This window comes from Neopsephotus bourkii, unplaced genomic scaffold (assembly GCF_033783945.1).
Source record: "Neopsephotus bourkii isolate Nb327-2 ecotype Australia unplaced genomic scaffold, CSIRO-AGI_Nbou_v1 NB_1060, whole genome shotgun sequence".
NCBI lineage: Eukaryota > Metazoa > Chordata > Aves > Psittaciformes > Psittacidae > Neopsephotus > Neopsephotus bourkii.
This window is the reverse complement of record NW_026901548.1, coordinates 2,076,056-2,090,784: the sequence shown is the minus strand read 5'-3', so window position 1 is coordinate 2,090,784 and position 14,729 is coordinate 2,076,056. Positions and strand designations below refer to the sequence as shown.

Genomic DNA, 14,729 nt, shown 5'->3' with positions numbered 1-14,729 from the left:
TTCTCCCAGAATGATGGGGTATTATAAAACACCAAAGGAATGGTCTAGCCCTTCCCTGAGGATGGGTATGGCTTTCTTTCTCTAAATGGCATAACTTCAGGAGGTAACTTAAGCTTCTTTTGCATGGAGAAAAGTATAATAAAGGCCCTGATAATTGATATTAGAGGGTTGAGCAGGTGAAGGACAGCATCAGAACTGCTTTAAGAGCAGCCCTGCTCTAGGCTGGGGGAATCAGCCCAGATAGTTCCATTGGTCAGGGTGAGCGACCTGCCATGGTGCCACCTGGGATATGGGTGCTCAATTCTCTTCCTTCCTCTGCATTTCCATCCCAGCCCTTCCCGTGCCCATCCTCACCTTCTACTCTAAGTGGGAATGGCACATAAGCCCCACTAAACCCAGCCCCTCTCAATGACAGACGCACACACAGAGCTCAACACCTTTTGGGTTGGTTGGTTTGGTTTGGGGGATTTTTGGGGGGAAAAGGGGGGGATTATTTGTTTGGGGTTTTTTTTTTCCACTGTAGATGTTGTACCAGTTTTATTGGTAAAATTAACATGAAGCCTCACAAACGCTGGAACATGCTTTTCCTTTTAAAGAATTTCCACTGGACCTTAATGGTGAGCATCCAGTCGTTGACATATAAACTCTTACAAGCTGATGTGCACACGTGCGCCCGGGGGAGACGGTGGCAGCGTCCTGGTGTCAGGGATGGTTTCTGCGCGATGCACTGGGAGCCCACGATTCATTTTCCAGCCTTCTGGGCCTTCTGGGCAGACTTGGTGACTTTCCCGGCCCCACCGCTCTTCTTCTCCACGTTCTTGATGACGCCCACAGCCACGGTCTGCCGCATGTCACGGACAGCAAAGCGGCCTGTGGGGAGGAACGGGGACATAGCATCATGGAATGGGTTGGGTTGGAAGGGACCTTGAAGCTCATCCAGCTCCAACCCCTGCCATGGGCAGGGACCCCTTCCACTGGAGCAGCTTGCTCCAAGCCCCTGTGTCCAATCTGGCCTTGAACACTGCCAGGGATGAGGCAGCCACAGCTTCTCTGGGCACCCTGTGCCAGCGCCTCAGCACCCTCACAGGGAAGAGCTTCTGCCTTATCTCCAACCTGAACTTCCCCCGTTTCCGTTTGAACCCATCACCCCTTGTCCTATCACTACAGTTCCTGGTGAAGAGTCCCTCCCCAGCATCTTTCTAGCCCCCTTCAAATGTCAGAAGCTGCTCTGATGTCTCCATGCAGGTTCTCTTCTCCAGGCTGAACAGCCCCAACTCTTCCTGCCTTTGCTAAAGCTTCCAGATGCGCAACATCATCCAAGCACCTCCCTGCATTAGGAGGTGACCTCTCTCAGCAAACTTCTCTCTTTCTTCCCCTGACCAGTTGTGTTTTAGGGCATAGATGGGGAAGCTGGAAAATGGTTTTGCATTCAGAAATGATCAGGGTTTAATAACCTTGAAGGAAAGGTCCTGTTGTTCCCAGAGGGAAAATCCCAGCCTTGCCTTCAGAAACCCAGCTCAGCACTGAGCCTGTCCCACCCCACCAGCCCTGAGACAGTTCATGCATCAGGTTTGCACCCTCAGATCATGGGGGAGCAACAAAAAGTAATCGGCTCCATCCCCAGTCTAACTGTTGGGGATACTGGGGCAGGCTCAGCACATCTGGTGTGACCTCTACACCCGCAGACCCTTCCTCCTCCTCTATAGGACACCTCCAAAGAGCCATTCCCTTACCAAGGGGTGGGTACTGGGAGAAGCTCTCCACACACATCGGCTTGCCGGGAATCATCTCCACAATGGCTGCATCACCCGATTTCAGGGACTTGGGGTTGTCCTCCAGCTTCTTGCCCGAGCGCCGGTCGATCTTCTCCTTCAGCTCGGCGAACTTGCAGGCGATGTGAGCGGTGTGGCAGTCAATGACGGGCGAGTACCCGGCGCTGATCTGGCCGGGGTGGTTCAGGATGATCACCTGGGGGACAGAGGGGTGTCAGGACAAGGCTGGGAGCAGGGGGACAGGGACAAAGCAGGCCCGGTGCTGCGCTGACCTGAGACGTGAACTGCGCTGCCTCCTGCGGGGGGTCCGACTTGCTGTCCCCGCACACGTTCCCGCGGCGGATGTCCTTGACGGAGACGTTCTTCACGTTAAAGCCAACGTTGTCCCCAGGCAGAGCCTCGCTCAGGGCCTCGTGGTGCATCTCCACGGACTTCACCTCGGTGGTGATGTTCACGGGCGCGAAGGTGACCACCATGCCGGGCCGCAGGATGCCGGTCTCCACTCGGCCAACAGGGACTGTGCCAATACCTTCAGAGACCAGGACAGAGCAGAGCAAGATGGAAGCTGCTTGGAATACCCCTGGACCAATGCCTGACTGCAGCAAAGGCAAGACATCTCCAGTACTTTTCATCGTGTTTGCTTCTTGTCCCCAAACCCCCCAGTTTTTAGCTGCAAGATCAACATTAGGGTCTTCAAAAATACCTGAAGTCCATCCTTTCTACCAAGTGTTTTGTAAAAAAGGAGCAACACCATCATCAGAAGGCCCTGAGCAACCCATATGTCCTGAAAGCTCTTCCTTTGTGTAAGTAGTGGCATGTCCTCCTTGAAAAGAGGTTGAGGAGTTTGGATGGACCCATCCGCTCCTCTACATCCACCCTGATGCTGCTACCTCCCATCTTCCCATGGTGTCTCTGCTCTCTAAGGACCTGCCTCACAGTGAAACCATCTCTCTGTGTCCCAGCTGAGCTAGAGGAGGACACAGACCTTCTCACCACCTTTCATCTCCATTGCAAGCAAAATCCTGTGTTAAAAAGCCAGTTAAACCCCATGTTCACCCATGTTCAATCCCTGCCTGGATTCCACTGCACATGTGTCCTTGGAAAAGTGTGGAACAGGGCTGGAAACGGCCGTGCCAGGGAGTCAGCAGGGCAGAGAGCTCACGCGGTATTTATAGCTCAGAAGAGTGTCCCCATCACTGCTCCAGAGGGACAGGCAGACGCTGGCCGCTGTGCTCCCTACATGGCTGGCACTGGGCTCCAGCTCAGCACATGGAGGTGCTGATGATGGACACCAGCATTTGGGAAGCAACAGCAGACTGTGGCCAAGCCATCAGGCACCAGCCACCCTTCTCCCCAGAAGAGTTCGAAGAGCTCAATCCCTCCTGTTTCCCAATACCTGGAAATGTCATTCCTAAATTCCCATGGAACAAAGACTCCGGTTAAAGCAGTGGCAAGGCTGTTGCTCACCTCCAATCTTGTAGACATCCTGGAGGGGCAGACGCAGGGGTTTATCTGTGGGGCGGGTTGGGGGCAGGATGGTGTCCAGGGCCTCCAAGAGGGACACTCCGCTGGCATTGCCTTCCTTGCGCTCCACCTTCCAGCCTTTGAACCAAGGCATCTGCAAACAGAGGAGCAACAATGAGAATCCCAGACTGGTTTGTGATGAAGGGACCTCTAAGCTCATCCAGTTCCAATCCCCTGCCACGGGCCGGGACATCTTACACTAGACCAGGTTGCTCCAAGCTCCATCCAACCTGGCCTTGAACACTTCTGCTCTATTTCCCCCCTTTCCAGAAGCATGCAAAACATCCATTAGCAGGAGAAAAAGGATGGCATTGGTTAAAACCAGCAAACTCAAAGCCCCCTTTTCCAACACCAACCCATGGTGCCATGCCAGCTGCCTGGATCCTGCTCTCCAGCAGTGATGCCTCCAGCATAGGGACTACAGGGTCTCAGCCACATCCCAGCTACAAAGCAGCCAACCTTCAGACCTGGGAATGAAGTTTCTTCAAAGCAAGCCCCAGGCAGATGCTTCTCCCCACTCCCTCCTGCCATCACCCCTCCAGAGGTTGGATTTTAAACCCTGGCTTGGGAGGATGCTGGAAACCTGCTGCTTGCACCAAGGCTGCAGAGGGGCAGGGTTGTTTATCGCAGATGCTCTGTGCCCTGCTCTAAATTGAATCCTTGAAGCTAAAATTGGCCAGAAAAGGGGCAGAGAGGTCTGGAAATGTGCTCAGCAGAGGCCATGGTTTGATGCAGGGAACCACAGTGCTTTCTTGGGGTGATGCTGCACATCTGGAAGCTGTAGCAACACCTGGGGCTTGCCAGCAAGACAAATTCAGTCCTGGGTCTGAACAGTCTCTGCTGTACCCCCATACAACAAACATCAGCCAATGCAGCATCATTCCCCTGCCTCCGCACAGGCAGGTTTAGACAGTATTTTCCCACTTAGGTGTAAAACAGTGCCCATTTGCAGCTCCATCACACAAGTTATGGATGTGGCTTTTCCCTTAGGCACCAGCACCAGTGGCACAATGTGAAATAGGACCCCCAAAGTGCCCCCAGTTTCACAGCTACTGTTGGAGGACACACCTATGCCATGGCTGGTTTCCTATCCTGCAATCCCCATTGCTTTTGGGAAGGAACAAGGAAAAGAGACAGGTCCAGCCATGGAATTCAGCCTGCATCAAGCATGTCCAGGTCAGCTTCCTTTCCTTTCAATGCTTTATCCAGGAAACTTCTGATATCTCAAGAATCAGATAAATTCACACTTTGACACTTCCTGGGACCAAATCTACCCTGGGAAACCTCTGCATGGCCCCAGGTTGAGAAGCATCTGCAAAACCTGCTTTGTGCTGCCTCCTAGGGCCACCCAAGTGAAACCTCTCTTATCCATTCACCAAATCTGCTTCCCAAAGAGCAATTCCTATTTCACCATTCCTATGGCAAAAGCAGGATCTGACCAAATCCCTGCACCCAGTCTGGGTAAACTGGAGGCTCAAGCTCCCATAAATAACAGCTGAGCTCCAACTCTCTTGCACCCCAAGTGCATTTTATAAAGCAATTCCCCTTCTCTGGTTTTACCCAGCCCATGAGCATCCCAACGCACCCACCCCAGCATCAAGACTTCACTCCCAGCTACCACCCTCCTTTGTGCAACAGATCAGGTGCATTTGGGTTGCAGCATCCCATGGGATAAAAGTCTCCCGAACCCCATCAAAGGGCCGTGTTCTGTCAGCTGCACCAGCAGCAAACTGCTTCCCATTAATCCCATTCCCCAAAAAGCCCCCAGATGTGACACGTTGATGCTGTTGCAGCCCAGGCACCGTTTCATGCGGTTGGCCTTAGGCTGATGTGCAGCAGGGACGTGGGCTGGAGTGTCGCACGCAGAGCTGGCTCCAGCCTGAGGTGCCACCACATCCCCCTCGCCCGGAGGTGATGGGAGCTGTAGGGACGTCACAGCTCTAATCCCCACTTTCTGATAAGTCCCCTGATGGACACACAAGCAAAGGGCTGAGTTATTTCAGGTCCTGCCTTCTCTTGGGCAGCGCATCGCATTGAGGACATGCTCCGAGAGGAAGGAGACCACTGAGCTCCATCCTGTTCTGTGCCTCCCCTCTATTAATAGAGCTGTTTGGGATCATCTTCCCGGCCCAGCAGCTGCTGACATTTGGAGCCTGTCTGATTTGAGGCACCCCGGAGCTATGTGGCTGGGTTTGGCATGGCCGTGGCTGACCTTTATCCCAGCTCTGCTCCGCAGGGAACAGGAACCTCCCAAGCACCCCAAAAATCCCTTCCTTCCAATCAGCCCCAAGCGAGCTGCCCTTCCCAGGAGCCGCGTTTCAGGACAGTGTGAGTTTACATTGCAGCACTCTAGCACAGGCTCATGATCCCCGACTTCCCTCAATCACTGCTCTCCACATACACTGCCTCTGTGCCTTGTCACAGAGCCCTGACCCATAATCCGTAAGTGAAGCCCTAAATTCCCCTTAAGCATCAAATTTCCCATTAGCTTCACAAGGGATTGCTAAGGATTTCTGGTCGAAGCAACTTCAAGGTCACCCAGAAGCAGCAAGAGAGCAGGGACCTTCCTCTGGCCACAACTTTCCAGCCCATTATGTTTTAGGAGACTAAAGCTGGGGTAGCTTTTCCTCCAAAGAACCAGTGTCTGAGTAACAAATGTTATTGGCAGCCTGTCATTCAGAACCCCATATCCTTCTCTAAGGGGTTCTAATCTCTGTGGGGTTCTAATCTCTTCTTTCTTCCCTGCTGTCATATGAAATAATGGGAAGGGCCCACCCTGCTTGTGTATCCGCACCAGCCCCATCACTGATGCACTGTAAAAATGGACTGGACAAGGAGCAGCGCCAAATGGATGCTCCAGGAAACCGTGGGTTTGGCATGGGAAACTTGGTACCTCCTCAAGAAAAAGCCACCTTAAGAAGTGAGATGTGAGCACTGGAACTGGAGGTGCAGCCACTGTAGTGGTGTATAGCTCCGATGGGAAAGGGTACCCAAAACCCAACACGATGGAGCCCTGCTGCATGGTGGGAGCCATTCCAAGCCTGTGACCACATCGTGTTCTTTCCCTCAGAAAACAATGTCCTAAAACCACACACGATGTTCCTGCTGAGAGTGACAATTGCTGAGGATGGTTCTAATGTTACCATGGGTCTGATGATGTGAAACCTTTAAATCACATCCCAGAGGCAGAGCCATGGAGATCATCTCCTGAAGATGCTCATTTTTAGCTGCTGGGGTGTCTGGCCACGGTACAGCAACCAGTGTGCCCATCAGCAGTGCATCCCAAGCTTGGTGCAATCAGAGCTATGTGACAAACACATCTATGCTGGCAACACGGACCATTATAATGATGGGTACATGAAACGTGCCCGTGGTTTTCAGAGCATGGAGGTCAGCTTCAAACTGGGCCAGGATACTCTGGATAAGGGAGAGAAGTCTAACACAACACACTTACATTGGGAGAAGGCTCCAGCATGTTGTCTCCATGCCAGCCCGAGATGGGCACGAAGGGAACTGTGGCTGGGTTGTAGCCGATCTTCTTGATGTAGGCGCTGACCTCCTTGACGATCTCATCGTAGCGCTTCTCGCTGTATGGGGGCTCCGTGGAATCCATCTTGTTGATGCCCACGATGAGCTGCTTCACCCCCAGGGTGTAGGCCAGCAGAGCGTGCTCACGGGTCTGCCCGTTCTTGGAGATACCAGCTTCAAACTCACCCACACCGGCAGCGACGATCAGGACAGCACAGTCAGCCTGGGAGGAGAGAGCTAATGAATGGCTTCTGCTCCCAGAGAACGATGCTCCTGGTGAGTAAGTCCCTGATGACTCCTACTCATGGCTTGGACCAACTTCCCACCAGTTGCTATCCATAACCCTGCAGATCTACCTCAAAACTCACCTAGCTGTGCTCCATCAGACTTGCCCACTAGGCATGGGTTTGCAACGTGGGTTGGAAATCAGAGTGTGTCACTCTAACCAGGACCTCATCTTGATCACCCAGAGATGCTCAGACAAGGCCTTATCTTAAACTATGGAAGTCTTGCAAATAATCTCCCTGGGTGATGGGTGAGAGTACAACCATGACAACCCAGAATACTTCTGTACCCAGAGCCCACAGCAGAACATGCCTGGGTTTGACAGGAAGTCATGCCCAACCCAACTGGCATTGCAATGGGAATCTTACTGGGCATGCAATGGGGCTCATCCACCACCCTTCAATGACTGGGAGATGCAGGAATGTTCTGCAGTGTGGTGAGGGGAAATTACCCTGCTCTGGACAGGTAGACCACTGAGTTTGGCAATATGATGTGGTTTATGGGACAAAAACAGATGTTTCAAGTAAAAGGAAGGAGGAAAGACCCACAGAGTTTCCTTTAGCCAATAAAACCTAAGGGACTGTTGGAAGTTTTGTTGGCTAAAATAAGGTGGAGGTACCCTCACACAAAAGCCTGTAGATCACAGCATCCCACCTGCCAGAGAGGCCATATTCATCCCCACCTCCTCCAAAAGGACTCCAACAGCACCTACTTGACCCTGGGCTTGCCAGCAACTCTCAGCTTCCCATCTCCAGCAGCCCCCCAGCTCCTGGCCACCATTCCTCACCTGGGAGGTGCCAGTGATCATGTTCTTGATGAAGTCCCTGTGGCCAGGCGCATCAATGATGGTGATGTAGTACTTGGTGGTCTCGAACTTCCACAGCGAGATGTCAATGGTGATGCCACGCTCACGCTCGGCCTTCAGCTTGTCCAGCACCCAGGCGTATTTGAAGGAACCCTTCCCCATCTGGCCAACATGAAGGCAAGAACCAGTGAGAAAACCCAAGCCCATATCCCAGGCGCATGTAGGCAGAGGGTCACATTGCAGACATTGAAGGCAAAATTCCCTAAATTCAATGGCAGCTGTGATCCATTTACTAATAAATACAGGAGATGGTATTCTCAATGTGGTTCTCAACCAGAAGACTGTGAAGTGAATTTGAATGGGGCTTGATGGGCAAGATCTGGAGCCAGTGACCCATGAGGTCTCCTCCATGGTCATGCACTGCTGCTGGGAAATGATGATGCTACAGAACTCTACAGCAGTGATGGAAGCTTCTAATTGTATTTTAATCTGTTAACTGATGCTGTGAGGCAGCTGCTTTGTGGGAAAGGGAATTGCTGCATGGATGAGCCTAGAACTGGTGGCGTGGAGGAGGAGAAGGGGTTAAAAGGAAATCAAAATGTGAGATGGTTGCTACGAGCAGAACAGAACCGGGACTGATTCTTGCCACAGAGTGTGCAAATTCACACGACGAGCTCCTGCGAGCTGCAGCCAGACCAACTGTCATTGCCAAATGGCCAAAATCTCAGCCAACATTGTAATGTATAAAACCCTGCTGGGTGAGATTAGCTACAGTAAATCTGTCCTGTGATAATGCACATTCCTTGGTAAAACCACAGCGCTACTTCTGAAGCCCTTTTGCCTTTGGGTCAGCGTTCTTTGACATCATGGAGAGGTGGAATTCCCCCCCCCAGCATCGGAGTGATGCTCCCAATCTGAGCTGGGATCCTGTCAACAGGGAGATGAGGCAGGACAAGACCTCCCCCTTGGTGACCATGCTGTGTGCTGGGGCAGGCTGGGGAGCCTGGCTGAAGCAAAGGATTGATGGGCATCAACCATCAGCTCTTGGCCTTGGATGCAAGGGGCTTCTTTAAGATGGAAAATGGAATTTAGGTCGTTTGCAGATGATTTAATGGGCTCCTACCACTGTGCAAGGACAGAGCTGCAGTACCCCACTCCCACCCACCCATCCCAGTGTCCTTGCAGCCGCAGCTCCTTCTGGAGGATCAATGCCTCCTGGCCAATTATAAATCACTGCTCCAGAGGGAAGCGCTTCCCGATTGCGGGCTCCTCACCAAGAAGCCGAATGCAGCATCACATCCCAATGCACCCTGCCCACCCCATGGCCTCGGCTCCCACACTCCAGCCCCACGTCCGCATAGTTCAGCACAAGGAATTAACGTGCTCCGTTAATGGTGCCGCCTGGTTTACGTAAGAGCCGAGCGCTGCGATGACTTTGCAGCTTGCTCTGGAGGATTACGGGCAAAATCCTCGAGCCAGGAGCAAACCTCCTCCTCCTCAGAGGGGATGCCAGTCGAGAGGGTGATGCCCCATCTCTGATGGGCAGCTGGGAGCTCTCGAGCCTGCAGGAAGGGCAATCCAGGCATGGAAAAATCCAGAATCAAATCCCTGCTCCTAAGCATCCTCCTGGCATCAGGCTGAGTGAGGGGGAAGAGCAGGAGCTCGGGGGTTAACCCTTTCCAGCACGCACATCAAATCCCTCTCTTCCCAAGGGAAAAAGGGAGGGGGTCATTCGAGCATTGCTGGAAAAGGAGGAGATGCACCAAGGATTTTGTGCTTTATAATAGGTAGATCTTGGGCAGGAGCTCAACCAGCACACCCCACAGCAGCCTATTCCTTCCCTTCTGCATGGGGAAACTGAGGCACAGAGCAGACCCCCCCCCCCAGCTCTCCCATAGGAACTAAGTGGGAATCAGCACCTGATCACAGGGACCACATCCACACACACAAACAGCCTCTCATCATGTGAACCCCCCCCCCAGAACTGGGCATCGCACGGTACTTGAAGACAAATGAGATCCTTTATTTAGCAAACTGCTTCCCTCCTTTCACTGGGTAGATTCAGTTACCCAGAGCTGTTGTTGCAAAAACCAGGGTATTATCTAGCTTTGCACAATACCTTCCCTGTTCAGGGCCAGAAACAGCCTGCTTTTCCTTGCCTGAACCCCAGCACGGGGACAGCTTTCTAGTTGGAGACCACAAATACGGATCTCTTCCTTTATTTTTTCATAGCACAACTCATCTTTGGGAGATCCCATTACCTTGGAGTCAAAAGACAAGAGGAAAAATCCTTTCTCTTTTATATAACCCCCCCCCATCAGCCCCTGGGGTTTTTTGCTGGCTTTTTGGGTGCAGGCAGGCTTCCATTTCCTATGAATGCCACCTAATGGAAGAAAACCCTTCCCCAGCCCTGCACCAGAAAATGGAGTCGGAAAGCTCAGTCAATAGGCTATTAATAGCAGCTCCCAGTCCCCGCATATTCCGGCAAGGCAGTGGAAGTGTCTCTTCCATCAAAATAGCCGCAATCGCATCCACAATCACCTCATCAAGCCATACCCAATGTATAGGTAAAGGGAGGGGGAATCTATGGGGGGATCCTTTTGGAACAAGGGGGAGAAGGGTCATTTTGTCTGAGGAAGATCTTTGCTTAAAGGCTGGGGAAAAGGGCTGGCAGTGAGGTAGGAAAATGGGTGGTTTAGCTCCGATGCTATCAGCAGGTTTAAAGGGTTAAGACAGACAGCAAAATGCTTAAATAAGGGTGGCAGCTCTGTAAACCTCCTCTTTTCCCTGTGAATGTGGGATCTTATCCAGCAAAAATATGGAGGGATATCTGCATTAAAGGTTCCTGGAATGATGACGACAAGCCATCTTCTGAGAGAGCAGATCTGCCCTATCAATAACAGCCAGGCTTTTCCTGGCTCACCCACCTCTCTAGAATTTACCATCATTAATTTCCAAGAGCTTCCAGTTCACGTTTTGATTCCCATCATTATTTCTTCCTCTTTAATCTCTGCGTTTGCCACATTATAGGCATTGGGTGGTGCTTTACGAGTGACAGCATCCACTATTAAATGGCTATAAATGCCACCATTAAACAAAAGAACTTAATTTAAATGCTCCTGCTTCATGCCAGCTTTTCTGTATCAAAGGCTACCAATCCTGCTACACGTCAGCCCCCCTCCCTGAGGAAAATGGGAATGGGGCTTTTAAACTGGATCAGAGGAGTGGTCCAGCTGATGCAGGACCTTGTGCCCAGCAGGCACTGGCAGGAGATGCTTCAGAGTGAAATTCAGAGAGCTCTGCACTGGGCAATGAGGGATTGTCCGGTTTTCCTCCTTATGTGCAGTATTTAGAAGGAATTTCATGCCCTGGTTTGTGGCTCTTCCAGAACCCTATTATGACCACCGGTTCCCTAACCCATCTCGCAGACTTCACCATGTCCATGCCCTCATTACCAGTCTGCAGCATGGAGCATCCCAGCTCTGGAGAAGAGGGTGGCAAGCACCCAAATGCCCTATTTTCCCAAGGCCAAGGAAGTCAGGAAGACCCAGGGGTGCAGAGGGAGAAAAATAGATGGGAACAAAGGGAGAAAGAGAAGGGCAGCACCAGGAAAACGGGGAAAAGGGGCACATTTGGGGGTGTCAGCGTGGAGCATCCCTGCGGATGGGGCTGTGGGATGGGGAAATGCTGCAGGATGGGCTCCTCACCTCAGCAGCTTCCTTCTCGAATTTCTCAATGGTCCTTTTGTCAATGCCCCCGCATTTGTAGATGAGGTGCCCGGTGGTGGTGGATTTCCCAGAGTCCACATGCCCAATGACGACGATGTTGATGTGCGTCTTCTCCTTCCCCATGCTGCTGGGCTACACAGGGCTGGCTGGGGCGGGCGGCGATGGGAATGCAGTTGTGGGGTTTGGGAGGCTGCAGGGGAAGAGGCAGGCGCATCAGAAGAGCCCCTGTGACAGCCCCTTCCCAACCCATCAAGGGCAGCTCTCCTCCCCTCACCCCACCTTCCCGCTGGACCATGTGCCCCATCCCGGCTGGGGGTGCCCAGCCTTGTCTAGCAGCTCTGCCCGGGCTGGGATGGAGCCAGCCGGGCTATTTCTGGCCACCGTGCACATCCTCCAAGTCTCAGTATGATGCCTCTTCTGTCAACGTCCTGCCCTCCATGGAGACCCCCAGGGCTACGTCATCGGTGCCTCGAAGGTGCCCTTCCTCCCTGGAAAACCTTCCTTTGGCTGCTACTGCTGCCTTCTCGGTCTTTCCAAACCCGAGGGCATCTCCTCCATGTTGTAGGTACCCCTGGGAGGAGCTGTGGGTGCCCGGCCCTATGAGCTGCCCTCACCATTCCCAACCCATGCACGGTTCGGGTGACAACATGGTGACTGCAAAATGGAATGGACAAAAATAGCCCCCGCCTGGTCCCCAGAGCAGGGCTGAGCCCGCACTGGGGGGTTTGGTATATTTTGCTGCCACGAATCAGGATGAAACAGAGGGAAAAGGATGGAAACACAAATCCAAGGAGCTGTTGTGGCATCTCCCCGCGTTCCCATGGCTCTGCGGCTGCTGCGCAAAGCCGGCGCGATCAGGGGCTTTCATTTGGTGTCTAATGAAATCCCATTTCACGAATCAGCCCATAGAACTAAAGGAGGTCAGGAGGAGTTTGCTGCTCTAGCGGCGATTCAGTCATGCGGGCAATGATACCCCGCTGCGAGAAGCCTCCCTAGGCAGCGAGAGCTCCGTCCCTGCGCTGCCCTTGAGCGGCTCCCGCCTGGATCTGGCCATTTTGCAGCTCCGCAGGGATACCCGCACCCGGGTCCGGGTCCCTCTGCCCCGGGCACATCCCAGCCCCCAGGGTGGGAGACACGGGATCGCTTTGGGAAGCGGGGTTTTATTTTACTCTATTATTGTTGTTGTTTTCCTCCTCCTCCCCAAGGCGCTAATGGTTGGGGGGGGGGAGCAGGGTAATTCCCACCTGCGGGAAGCGGCATCTCCGGGATGAAGGAACGGCCCAGCCCCATCCTCTCCCTTCCTACCCGGGGGTACCCACACCCCATACAGCAGCACCCCATATGTGGGGATGCGCATCGAACACCCTGCAGCAGGACCCCCACCATCACCACCACCAATGCCCGCTGTCCCCCCCTTCGGTGCGGAGGGGCCCGATCCCAGCGGGGGGCCCGGAGCTCTTACCGGAGCGGCGGTCGGGGCGGCAGAGGCTGCCAGCTTGGGCTCCGGCGGCTTTATCTCCCCGGGAGGGGCCCACCTATTGACGGCGGCAGCGCAATGCAGCGGCCCCCCCGCACTACGGCAATGCGGTACCGGGCGGGGGAGGAGGAGGAGGAGGCGCGCCGGGGGGAGGAGGAGGAGGGAAGGAGCGGGGCGAGGCGGGGAGAGAGACGAAGGATGGGGATGGGAGGGAAGGTGGAGGGATGGGGAGGAGGTGGAAGGATGGGTGATAAAGGGATGGAGGAAGATGGAGGGATGGGAGAGAGATGGAAGGATGGGAAGAACAGAAGGACAGGAGAAATGGAGGGGTGGAAAATGAAGGGATGGAAAGAAGGTGGAAGGATAGGTGGTAAAGGGATGGGAAGCAGAGGGAGGGATGGGAAAAATGGAGGGATGGGTGATAAAGATAGGAAGATGGATAAGGATGGGAAGGAGGTTGAAGGATGGGTGATAAAGGGATGGAGGAAAATGGAGAGATGGGAGAGAGATGGAAGGGTGGAGAATGGAGGGATGGGAAGAACAGGAGAAATGGAGGGCTGGAAAATGAAGGGATGGAAAGAAGGTGGAAAGATAGGTGGTAAAGGGATGGGAAGAAGATGGAGGGATAGGAAAAATGGAGGAATGGGTAATAAAGATAGGAAGATGGAGAAGAATGGGAAGGAGGTTGAAGGATGGGAAATAAAGGGATGGAGGGAGATGGAGGGATGGGAAAAAATGTAGGGATGAGAGAAATTGAGAGCTGGGGAAGAGGTGGAGGGGGAGAAGATGGAGGGATGGGAAGAAAAGGATGGAAGACAGAGGTCAGAGTGAGGTAGGAGGATGGAAGACAGAGGAATGGGAGGAAGGTGGAAGGATCAAAGATGGAAAGATGAGAGAGATGGAAGAGGAAGGCATGAGAGGGAGATGGAGAGGTTGGAGATACAGGGATGGGAGAAAGATGGAGGAATAGAGGGAGATGGAAGGAAGGTCTTTTTGGAAGACAGGAGATATGATGGAAGTGCCGGTCCAGGGGGAGTGGCACAGATGGAGGTCAAGTGGGGCCTGGACTCCCTCTGGCAGCCTGGGGGTGAAGGGATAGGGCTGGGATTGGATGGGGGCCCAGGACCACCAAGTACCCAGCCCTTGCTCTGCCCTCCTGGGACCAGTGGTGCAAAAGGGCTGGTTTCCTACATGCACTGTGAGGAAAGGGGGGTCCCTGCATGGTGCTCAGGGCAAACACAGTTGCAACACATACATTGGCTGCTCAAGGCCCAAGGTTTATTAACAGCATCATTTCATGGGCTTCAAGTCCTTGGAGGACCAGGAAACCATACGCAATCTCCTTCAGCAATACCATGAAACTTTCTTTGCACAAAACCAGATGACACGTAGTGGTCAGAATATTTATCCCAGTGTCAGCTGTGCAATCACAAGGCTAATGCAACATCTTCTGTGTCCCAAAATACAGCTCAGAAGAAAGCAAATTCTGCATCAAGCTATGCAACCTTATAGCCCAGACCATCCTTCCAGTGCATACAACAGCTCAGTCAGGTACCCTCAGGTGCTCTTATGAAGGGACTTACCTTCATAATCCAAGGGTGAAAAACTTA

At 53.1% G+C, this 14,729-nt stretch overlaps 1 protein-coding gene across 1 annotated transcript; it reads right to left on the bottom strand.

The window, feature by feature from the left end:
* Positions 1-522: 522 nt before the first annotated feature.
* EEF1A2 (eukaryotic translation elongation factor 1 alpha 2) lies at positions 523-13,262 on the bottom strand. Its single transcript, XM_061361517.1, has 8 exons — positions 13,105-13,262; positions 11,622-11,832; positions 7,897-8,076; positions 6,751-7,047; positions 3,240-3,390; positions 2,045-2,301; positions 1,734-1,968; positions 523-870 (listed from the first exon to the last, which is right to left on the bottom strand). Exons 2-8 carry the CDS (start codon positions 11,763-11,765, stop codon positions 743-745), a joined length of 1,392 nt encoding a protein of 463 aa, XP_061217501.1. The 5' UTR covers positions 11,766-11,832; positions 13,105-13,262; the 3' UTR covers positions 523-742.
* Between the last annotated feature and the right edge of the window lie 1,467 nt (positions 13,263-14,729).

Excerpts from the sequence above, each read along its gene's own strand:
- EEF1A2 (XM_061361517.1), bottom strand. The coding sequence starts at position 11,765 with ATGGGGAAGGAGAAGACGCACATCAACATCGTCGTCATTGGGCATGTG. Across the intron at positions 8,077-11,621 it reads TCGAGAAGGAAGCTGCTGAG|ATGGGGAAGGGTTCCTTCAA; the intron begins GTGAGGAGCCCA and ends CATGTTGGCCAG. Across the intron at positions 871-1,733 it reads CTCCCAGTACCCACCCCTTG|GCCGCTTTGCTGTCCGTGAC; the intron begins GTAAGGGAATGG and ends TCCTCCCCACAG.